The 11,278-nt window shown below is 37.5% G+C and overlaps 1 protein-coding gene across 1 annotated transcript; it reads left to right on the top strand.

Moving 5' to 3' along the window:
- The first annotated feature begins 2,397 nt into the window (after nt 1-2,397).
- Nucleotides 2,398-10,399, top strand: LOC110457876 (cell division cycle 20.2, cofactor of APC complex-like). Its single transcript, XM_021509326.1, has 8 exons — nt 2,398-2,820; nt 3,368-3,505; nt 6,301-6,503; nt 6,739-6,836; nt 7,305-7,518; nt 7,708-7,833; nt 8,143-8,338; nt 9,142-10,399. The coding sequence occupies exons 1-8, from the start codon at nt 2,544-2,546 to the stop codon at nt 9,258-9,260; spliced, it is 1,371 nt and encodes a 456-aa protein (XP_021365001.1). The 5' UTR covers nt 2,398-2,543; the 3' UTR covers nt 9,261-10,399.
- The last annotated feature ends 879 nt before the right edge of the window (nt 10,400-11,278 follow it).

Below are 11,278 nucleotides of genomic sequence, written 5' to 3' on the forward strand. Positions count from 1 at the left end.
CTGCCCCACCCTTGGAGACTTAACCCCTGGGTCATAACTTTGAAATGGTTAATATCCCCACCCCAAAACTATATATACAATTGTTGGGCATAAAGAGACGAATGCAGTCATGATATTAGAATTGATCCCAGGGTCTGCCCCACCCTTGCAGACTTGGCCCCTGGGTCATAACTTTGAAACGGTTGAGATCCCCACCCCAAAACTATGTATACAAATGCTTGGCAAAAAGAGACAAATGCAGTCACGATATTAGAATCGATCCTGGGGTCTGGCCACAACTCTAGGGACCTAGTTTTCTGAGTCGTAGCTTGGAAACAGTTGAGATCCCCACCCCATAACCATACATAAAACTGCTGGGCATGAAAAATCCAATATAGCTATGCTACAAGGATTGGTCTTGGGGTCTGGCATATTCCCTTGATCTCATTTGGAGAATAGTTTGCCATGATTGCTTAGGTATCCAGGTGAGCGATACAGGCTCTCTGGGCCTCTTGTATTCAAGGTCACAGGGGTCAAATATGTTTAATATCTTAAAACGACTTCTAAAAAACCATGAGGCTCAAAATGTTGATATTTGGCCAGTTGTATACTACGATTAAGGGCTACCAAGTTTATTCAAATGAACTACCTATACTGTTAGTCAAGGTCAAATGGGTGAAAAATGTCTGAAATCTTGAAACAACTTCTTAATAACCACGAGGCCCAGAATGTTGATATTTGGCCAGTAGCATGCTTGTATAAAGGACTATCGAGGTTTTTCATTTAAGTGACCTTGACCCATTTTCAAGGTCACAATTGGTCAATATGTATTAATCTTTAAATGACCTTATCTTGATAAACAAAAGATCTAGGGTGGTGATATTTGGCAAGTTATATTCGAGGATGAATGGCTATAAAGTTTGTTCACCGTAATGACCTTGTTCTATTTCAAAGTCACAGGGGTCAAATGTATTAAAACTTTTAAACAGGTTCTTTTAAATGACCTTAAGTCAGGAATACTGATATTTTAGATCTCTTTTAAGGTTACAATTGTGAGATTAATACCAGGTGAGCGATGCAGACCCATTTTACCCTTTGTTTTAAGTCGGAGGAAACTCGGTAATTCCTTCGTTGGCGATGAGCATCTAACTGATTGGTCCATAGGCGGCTCTTGATTTGGAGTTTCAAATATGAAAAATATACTTGATTATTGATAAATTTAATACACAATTTGCAAAACTCGTGTATGGTTTTCAACGGGAATAGGGGATCACTACAAAACACGGGAATAGGGGGTCACTACAAAACACGGGAATAGGGGATCACTACAAAACACGGGAATAGGGGGTCACTACAAAACACGGGAATATGGGATCACTACAAAACACGGGAATAGGGGATCACTACAAAACACACCGCTGTGGCTCCCGTCAGGATTTACAGAGCTAGGCAAAGTCGGTAAAGTCTGTCTTTCAACAACATGATACATTGTCGAAGATTCTTTAATTATTCGGTGAAAAAGATGGTCGTAAAATTTCTGAAGAGAGAGCTGAAGCATCTCAAGTATAAAACCCTAGCGACGTAAATAGGGTGGCAGCAGGTCACGTTTGATTTAACTCCTTTTGTGAATAATTTCCTCGGAATTAGTGATGTTCGTTGGCAAACCCGGGAAAATGATCATTTGGTTATTCTTNCCCCCCCCCCCCCCCCCCCCATTGTTTCCGTTTAAATCGCATGTATTAATGAGAATAGTGTTATCCTGTACAGACTGAAGGTCAATAATCAAGTCTCGAATGTGACGTATACGAGCCTCAGAAGAAAAGATACATGTAGTCGCAAAACACTTGAGGGCACGCACATACATACAATCGCTTCACAAATTATACATATTGTTCCTATCAAAGTAAGGAAATATCAGGTTACAGTTTATTTACTTATTTACTTTTGAAGTGACATGTATATTTTGCACACGTCATTATTAATTTAGCAAATGAATTTTAAGATATCCAAACCTAGAGAGAGGTCTGTGATGACAGGCTAAAAAGGTATTTCCATCTAAAAGCACGCATACCTGTACATTGTAATTGGAGAGGTATTCAGCAATCAAAGAAAACATTCGAACCAGGGATCCTCGGAGCTCTTAACAGAAACGGTATCAGATAGACGAGTTCGAATTCCAATGCCACTTTTTTGCCGGTTAAAAATGCGGGGGTTGACCTATTTTAGTTAGTTTGCAATCGGACTATCCGGCCGCTAATAATAATGAGTCGATTAAATAAATCAAATGAGTAAAACGTGTACGTAGTATCAAAATTTACGTATAAATTTATCTGTAAGAGACAGGTAAAACGGGCTGTAATGCAAGATAATCGATATAATGTATTACCTATTGTGCGCAATCAACCTGAATTTGCACGTGCGAGTTGTGGTCACTCAACTCGTCACGGTAGATGATGTTACCTCTCCGTGGTAATCCAGACCACGGCAGGTTTACATATTTCTATTGAATCCGTGGAATACTATGAGTTTATCAATACAAGTGTTGTAAACTTTGACTGGAATTCATGGAAGATAGCACACCGTCTGTGAGACGGAGAATACGCCGAGTACGGACAAGCTATAACGTTTTTGACCGTTTCATTCCGTACCGTCCATGTTTAAATGCAGACGCATCCTATGCCAAAATTTTGGCACACAGGGATGGGACTGATACGTTCAAACAGCCGGCCCAACACCAAGACCCTCGGTCACGATACTACAGGAAGCTGCTGGATGCTGTTTTCAAGAAAAGTGACCGTCGGATATTGGCGACCGCACAGCGACCCGATTCCGGATACTCAAGTGAGTGTGTAAAATAGAAATATACAGGTATAAAAAGCACAGGGACCAGGGATTTTATTTGCATTTATCACATGGACCAGATACATTATATCTATGTAAAAACACAGGAACCAGGCACATTATGTCTAACACACCGGGGCCGAGCACATCAAAAGCAGAGGTACCAAATGTATTTTGTCTATATAAAATAAAACACAAGGGCCAGGTACATTATATCTATTTTAACAATGGACCAGACACGTTGTATCTATAATAAGCACATTATGTCTATATAAAAACACAGGAACCAGGTACATGTCGCAGACATTCTGAGATAGAAACGAAATCCGACTACGGCATTTGTCATTCTATCATCTCCTGCATTGCCAAGCTACAATGGGGGTAGTTAATTTCAACATTATTGGCATCTAGTAAGGAAATTGATGATGATGATCAGCTGGCTACACATTCAACTTTATTTTCCTCGACTAGACGAACCGCCCACCAATATTTAAAGCATTATTTAAAGTTTCCATGTGAACAATTCCTGGTGTATTTTGTTTTCTAGGTCCGATGTCTCCGAACCGCCCCTTTTTTAACGCCCAAATGGATGACTTGTTTGCCACGCCCCCTAGACGGAAGAGAAGACACGTACCCAAATCTCCGATCTGCGTCATGGATCTCCCCAAGTTACGGAACAATTTCTGTGAGGATTTTGTTACACATTTGCAAAAGAAATGGGGTTAGGGTTGAAGGTTTACGGGCGTAGTAAAAAGTGATGATATGTAAATATGATATCTGGTTCGACGGAAATGGGAGGGGGCGGGATATATTATAAGAAAGAGAAGAGAAGACGTTTGGGGCTGGGGGCTGTAGGTTGGTGTGGTGTTACATTGAAATGTAGATTTTATTTGTTATGCAATTTTAGAATGTTGTATGTTTACATTACATTTCCGAGGTACAATGTACATATATATATAATGCATTATTTTAGCATTAAACAATCCCTGTCACAAAATAATAATCCTCCAATATTTCTCAAACATAATTGAGATATCTAATTATATATGCTGCTATGTTTTTGCCAACTTGTAAGTTTTTTCTCGCTGATTAAGTGCTAGCTTTCTGTGATAGTGTATAGCTTGATTCGTTGTTTTCTGTTTGGTTTTATCATGTTTGTCGCAAAAATAGCGTTACTGCGCTAATGTTTCTCTGTTTGATATATGCGACGTTAAATAAAGTTTCTTATATCTTGTACTAAATTTCAGAAAAAAAACATTCAATAACTGAAGAAAAAACTCACTTTTTATGTGTTCATTTTCCAAGATAAATAAAAGTCACGATTCGGGAAAAAATCCATTTAAACTTGTAAATACCATAAGGTTGGATGTCAAGGAGATGTATTTGTCGAGAAAATTGTAAGAAAATGTGTCAAATCTCCAGAATAATGGCATATATTTCCCCTGAATTAATCACAACTGAGCACAAAGCGAACAAGGCTGACTGAGGTTGGAAAAAAGCATGCAAAGCAAGTTACATATGGGAAACAGAAATAAATGATGATATGTGTTATAATGTTATTAGAGAAAGACTTATTGATATATATAGACAAGAATGCAAAGAAAACGTAAGAACATCTTCAAAGGGATATATCTATACATATCTCTATAACCAGTTTGATTTACAGTGTTACTTAAGAAAAGCATCATCTAGAGAATATTTGAAAGAGATTACAAAAATTAGGTTATCTGCTCATAATCTAAATATAGAAAAAGGTAGATATCAAAATATTGAGCGTAGTCTTAGAGTGTGTACTGTATGTAATTTAAATGACGTTGAAGATGAGTTTCATTTTATGTTGAAATGTCCATGTTATTCGGATTTGCGTGTTAAATTTTTGAAAAAGTACTATGTAAAAAAAACAAGCATGTTTAAAATGATAAATCTATTTAATGTAAATAACACAAAAGAACTTGTCAATTTGGCCAAATATATAAAAGCGGCAAATGTAAGAAGAAACCAATTAAATTAATTTGTTACACTCTCCATACTGTTTGTACATTGCTGGTATTGTATTGTATGTATTGCATGTATTGTATTGTATTGTCTGTAGATATTGTAAATATATCTTACTTTTGAAACCGATGGGTCAAACGACCCAAGGTAATAAAGAACTTGAACTTGAAGTGAGATTTTACCTATACACCATTCACAACAGGTTTTCGGGTAATTTGGCTTGACTTGTATCTAAAGTCTTGTTAGCTTGAATTATTGTAAAATATCCAATCAAAATACATGTCATCATCCTCGAGATTTGAAGCATTTTCTCACATTTTTCTCGAAAAATGCATCTCCATGGACATCCAACCTTATGATATTTACAGGTTTAAAAGTTTTTTTCCTAAATTGTGACTTTTATTTAGCTGGGAAAATGAACATATAAAAAGTGAGTTTTCATCAGTTATTGAATGGGTTTTTTCCCCTGAAATTTAGTGTGCATGTACCTCAATTATGTTTGAGAAATATTGGAGGATTATTATTTTGTGACAGGGTTTGTTTAATGCTAGCGGAATGCATTATTGAATTTGATATACAGTTTGGTGTGGCAGCCATATTGGAATGTCCTTAAATAAGAATACAATCTTAATTCAATTGTAATGTAATATATTTGGGTTAACTAATGTACATCATGACTTAGGAACAGTGTTACCGAGCTACTGTATCTGTACTTAGATCACTGGTACTTACAAAATAGTTTTAAGCCCATGGATTCTCTCAACTTAGATTAAGGGTACCACTGCGTCAGTTATAATCTTAAGTGTTTAATGACGGATTTTTTTTATCTTGTTTAAGTTACTTCCCTTGTCAGTGTATAAATCTCTCATTTAAATTCTCATTTATCATCTTTCGATAGCAGCACTGATAAGGTTTTTACGATTGGCAGTGTACCTGTACATGTATAGGAGCCGAGTTCGAACTCCACAGTATTTTATTACCTTGTTTGTAAAATACTCAAATATCAAACAACTGTATATATAAAGTTCTGTAAAACTGGCAAATGTGATTTCATGTGGAAAATTGGAAGAATATATATATTGAAACTTGATGGTACATGAAATAATAATAATTCGAGGTTCTTATATACCACTTTATCACAACCTAGTTTGTAGGTCGTCTCAAAGCGGTTCACAAGTAACTATCCATGGTTATAGGATTTTTAAAACCAGCCAATACCTTTCTCAACACCCCTCGTAGCACACAGCCGGTGCTGCCATTTCGGCGCTTACAGCTAGCATTCAACAATTCTAGCGCTGACCAATCACGTACTTATTTACAGCTTAGTAGACTGGAACAAGCGGAGTAAAGTATCTTGCTCGAAGATACAACACAGTGCCGTGCCGTGACTCGAACCCGCAACCCTTCGGTCACGAGCCCGGCGTCCTACCACTAGACTACCGTGCCTCCCTGTACTGTTAAATTACTATCAATTTACTTTAATAGTTACGAACAACTTGGATTGGGGCAAGACAAACAAAATTGCTGTTGCACTTAACCTGACGACGTATGTTTGGGACGCCCAATCTAAGGTCTGTCAAAAAATCCAGCTGACCACTTCTCGTCCGGACCACGATTACATCTCTTGCCTCGCCTGGGACCCCGAGGGGACACAACTCGTCATAGCCGACAATCTCGGCGATATTACGGTTAGTAATAACATTTTGATACGTGTATCATTCGCGTTTTTTAGTGAAGTACGAAAGCTCGCTATTAAACTGACCTTTCTTTTTTTGTTGTAGGAGGTCGGTTCGATACAAATCACAGGTATGAAATGTAAGGTAGCATACACCCTTAAGAATATAGATATCGTTTGAAGTCACAAAAAGATACATGGTATTTATATATCACACAAACAATTAAAGTACAATCATTCTCGTACAGGTTTGTGACCCCGAATGTTCAGTTATCAACCACCAGACTCACCTGAAGGAACGGACACCTGTCAACATCGTCCGCTGGACTGAACAGGGGATATACAGGTGACCAGTGCAAATTATTAATTGAAATTATCGTACACAACCAACATTTTGTTCACTTATTTAGCAGTGCACTAATTATTGGTTCAATTCCGAAAGCAATCTCCATGCCACTTATTACAAACGAAAACACTTGATATCAAAGAAATTCTTGATTTGAAAAAAGAATACATATAGAATAAAGACGTATAAAGGGGTTTTTGACATATTTTTTTTACCGATTACGCATTTGTTCACATTTATGGGAATAAGATATTCAACAAACTTCTTTTAATATCCTTTTTATACCTAAAACATTTTCTGTTTGTTTGCTGTAGAACCGTTTCTGTGCAAAGTCGTACATGTATGGCAGTATTCGGAGAGATACCTGGACAAATCGGAAACCACATAAAAAATCGACAGAGTGCATGTACATGTCGATTAACGTTTAAAAGTATCAAATAGTCGAGAAAATTGTCATCCCTGTTGTAGTGGAGACCGCCATGGGACGGTATACAAACACGACCCGAGGGTAAGGACGGCAGTAGCCCGACTCGGGGGCCATGACGTGATGGTGTGTGGACTGTCCCAGGGACCAGGTACTCCCTACTTGGCCAGTGGGGGTGGGGACGGACTTGTGTGTATTTGGGATGTTCGATCGTCGAAGGTATACAGAAGGATTCAAGCTCACACGCTATTAGCAAAGGTAAGCGTGAATTATAAGTCAACGTAGCTTCTTTGCATTGCCTACCAAAACAATGAATAACAATTGATTTATCAGTACATGTGTATTGTATATACACAATGTGTTTTATTATTAACTATACAAATAGATCACTGACGGTATCCTCACTGTTAAACAGAAACAGATGTCTGATTGTCCTTGACCTTTCAGGCGTTGGCATGGTGTCCATGGCGGAAGAACGTGCTCGCTTCCGGTGGTGGGTGTGATGACGGCAACATCCGCTTATGGAACATCCACACCGGGAATATGGTGGGAGAAATCTCAACCCAGTCACAGGTATCTCATCTACAAAAGTAAATGTCGGGATAGATTTTGTACAGTAACAAGTTTTTTAGCAAGAAATCGGCAACAACAAAAACAAACAAAAAAGAAAACCTTTTTTTTTTGTTTTGTTAATTTTCTTGTTGAGTCTTGAACTCAGAACCTCTGCAACAAATACGCATTACAACCTTCTGTATTGAAGAGTGAGAAAGAAACGTACTGACTTCGTCCGTAGGTATTGGTAAAATAAATCATGAAATCATTTGAACAAGTCCTTTTTTTATATGTACTTATTATATATTACTCTTACCGCTGTCTTGATAGATCTGTGGTATGCTGTGGTCGGAGGAGTACCATGAACTTGTGTCCAGTCACGGACTGACAAAAGTCGAGGGAAATGAGACTAATGACCTGATCTTGTGGGAAGAAAAGGACTTCTGTTTTGAGCCGGTTGCTAAACTCCAGCAGCACGTCGGCCGTCCTTTACATCTGGCCATGAGTCCAGACAAAACACACATAGGTAGGTGACGTAACCTCCAATAATACGTCATTTATACATATGACGTGAATCCGAAACCACGTTATTGATACAGACCCCTTCACATTTACCGTTTTAGCGTAGTATTTGCGTTGCACATGCGTTACACATGCACGGCGTTTCCGTTGCACTTGCATATTTTTGTGTAGCACTTCCATAGAGTTTGCGTCAAACAACGAACGTGTGTATAGGTCTGTATAACATTTACATTGCGTTGTTCATTCTTTCGATAACCTACCAACAAAAAATATTGTTATGACATGAACGATCCTTACCAGACACTGTTCGGGTGTTTCCGTCTTACTGTTAGAGTAACCGGAGGCTAACCATAGGCTGACGTTTTAATGGATCATCATGCATTAGCTCGGAGTGAAATTTTCTCATGGCGGAATAACAGAAAACACGATATTCTATCTCTAAAAAATGCTTGTCTACTATTTGCTTAAGTAGATTTAAACGTTTTTGATCACGAACATAAGGATTGGAGTGCATATTTTTTTTTTATATTTATGATAACTTGCTTTAACAATTCCGTTCAAACATAACCCCAAGGTGCACTACTGGCCATCATTGAATATATGTTAGAACGTGACTGTATTGGGTATTGACTCGCCTGTAATCAATATCTGACTTCATATAAATACAGACTGTACTTTGTTACTGTGAAGGTTTTACGAAAGATTACCGATAAGGAAAGAAAGGTGCCAAATAAACTAATTTCGAGAATCAGTTGTTTACAACGTTTTTGAGTTAAAACGATTGTTTTTTATACTTTCCCTTTTCAGCCTCTGTGGGTGCGGACGAACACATCTGTCTTTGGTATTGCTTTCCCGCCTCCTCTAAGGACGACCAGACACCCACCAATGTGGTTTCTCCTGTAACACTGGATGGACATATCAGATAGGATAACGTTATTGATCATACACGGAGACCACACGTTTCAGCTGGAAACGGATACATCGCGTAAACGTAGCACGTGCAGGTGGTAAGAGACTGAACACTCAAATCGACAGAGTTTTATTTCAATAACAAATATCTGCCATGTTCTGATTATAAGAAGAAATCTGTCTTCATCTGATAGGTTGTACTAGTTCATGTCTCTTATACCGTTTACATCTGTTGTTACCTCCACGTGACGTCATGTTATTGTTTACGATACTTTATTTTATTATTAACCTGACGTTGTGTTATTCAAGTCAACTGATGCCTAATGGTACTGTGATGACGTCATTCTAGCTCGACTTTTCCAAGATTGTGTAGTCAATCCAGCGCCAGCGTAGGCGTTACTAGGTTTAAAGTTTTTTTTATAGAATGATTGATGTAATATGCAGTAGCTGAACTAGCTATTATTTAGCATAAAATGGTTCCCTAGGGGTCCAACATTGATGTAACGCAGTGAAAAAAATGTCTTGTTTTTATCTTAAATATTTTGCCAAAGGTAAACGTTTTTGCGTTACGGTAAGTGTTGACATTCGTCAATATAACATTCACTATTTGTACTGGGATATCGATATTTAGCTTTAAAGTTTTCAGCGGGTCCAGCATTGATGTAGTGCTTTCTAAACAGGGAACGGTGATTGTATCTATTTCTTTTTATTTCGTTAGATATAACTGTTTTTTCTAATTTTCTTCGAATAGGCGAGCTAAGCTGTCCTCCAAAAGCACTTTTATTGTTAACTTGGCTCTGCATTGTTTTTTTCTGTGGTTGTAGAATAATTTCTCTGGTACATAAATGTCCCAATGACGTCATTAAGGTCGTAAGCTATGAATGACCTTGGAAGAAGTTGACCTTGTTTTGAATGACTGAGTCTGAGTGATGATTAAAGTATTGAAAATATAACCTCATATATGAATGTGCACATTAAAATGAAATTGAATACTAGTACTTAAAATTTTGCAGACTTGATACATACATGCGTTATATATTCTATAAGCATCTTGAACGTTTTGTTACTTCGTGTTATCATTATGTTTTGTGAGTATTCGTGTTGGCTTATATCCCCACAAAACTGCAATTATTTTGTTATATAAAAAAGAGACTGAAGACGGGAGTGTTGTTATTTGTTTTTTGACAAAAAAATGTTAACCATGACGGTTCAATTAGACTATTTTTACAATTATATGGCATTGCCATTATATATCCCTACCACATTCAGATTACATTCATATTGGCTATGAATGTTATGAGCCAATTGTTGACGTCATCATTATAATGACGACACATTATTGCAACGTTGGATACCACCAACTCTTCCTTTACAGATGTCTGTTCTATTCATTGAACAAGCTAAAACCATGAACAAATTATAAGATCTTATAATAAATGTAAGTGAACTTTCTATGGGATAAACAGATTTCACAAATGATCAATTTAAGTATTGGACTGCTTTCAGGAAATAAGAATGCCAGCTTTACATAAATTAGTCACAGGAATGAATATTATGCCAGACGGATTACAGTGAAACCTGTTTTATGTTCCAGAGTATCGCAACATCCTATCTAATAAAACATGATGCTGAAATAATATTTCTAATGGAAACTTCCGAATGAGACTGGTGTATTCTGCCACCCTGCCTAATCTGACCATCGTTTCTCACCATGTGTCAGGTTGGACTGGTTTCGCTGAAGACCACAATGTCAACACAATTGAAAAAATACTATTGGGAAAAGTCACCTCCTAGAACCAAAGGTTGAAAAAAAACTATTGAAAAAAAGAAGGCGAAACTGATATTTGGGGTTCCCCACACCGCATGTGGCAGTTGTGGGGAAGTCAAATCTAGAGTAAGATGGATAACTCACAGTCGATTATATGTAAAAATCCACTATTTTTTTCAGAATTTTATTTTCAAAACTGGGCAAACGGCGAGATATTGGGTCAGATGCATAATCGCGGCATGCCAATATCACTCGTACAAACACACA

This window comes from Mizuhopecten yessoensis, unplaced genomic scaffold, assembly GCF_002113885.1.
Source record: "Mizuhopecten yessoensis strain PY_sf001 unplaced genomic scaffold, ASM211388v2 scaffold9363, whole genome shotgun sequence".
In the NCBI taxonomy this organism is placed as follows: Eukaryota; Metazoa; Mollusca; class Bivalvia; order Pectinida; family Pectinidae; genus Mizuhopecten; species Mizuhopecten yessoensis.

What these genes read in the sequence shown, in the direction of transcription:
- LOC110457876 (XM_021509326.1), top strand. Translation starts at nt 2,544, where the DNA reads ATGGAAGATAGCACACCGTCTGTGAGACGGAGAATACGCCGAGTACGG. An exon ending in CTCACACGCTATTAGCAAAG is followed by an intron (nt 7,519 to 7,707) that starts GTAAGCGTGAAT and finishes TTGACCTTTCAG; the next exon opens with GCGTTGGCATGGTGTCCATG. An exon ending in TCCAGACAAAACACACATAG is followed by an intron (nt 8,339 to 9,141) that starts GTAGGTGACGTA and finishes TTCCCTTTTCAG; the next exon opens with CCTCTGTGGGTGCGGACGAA.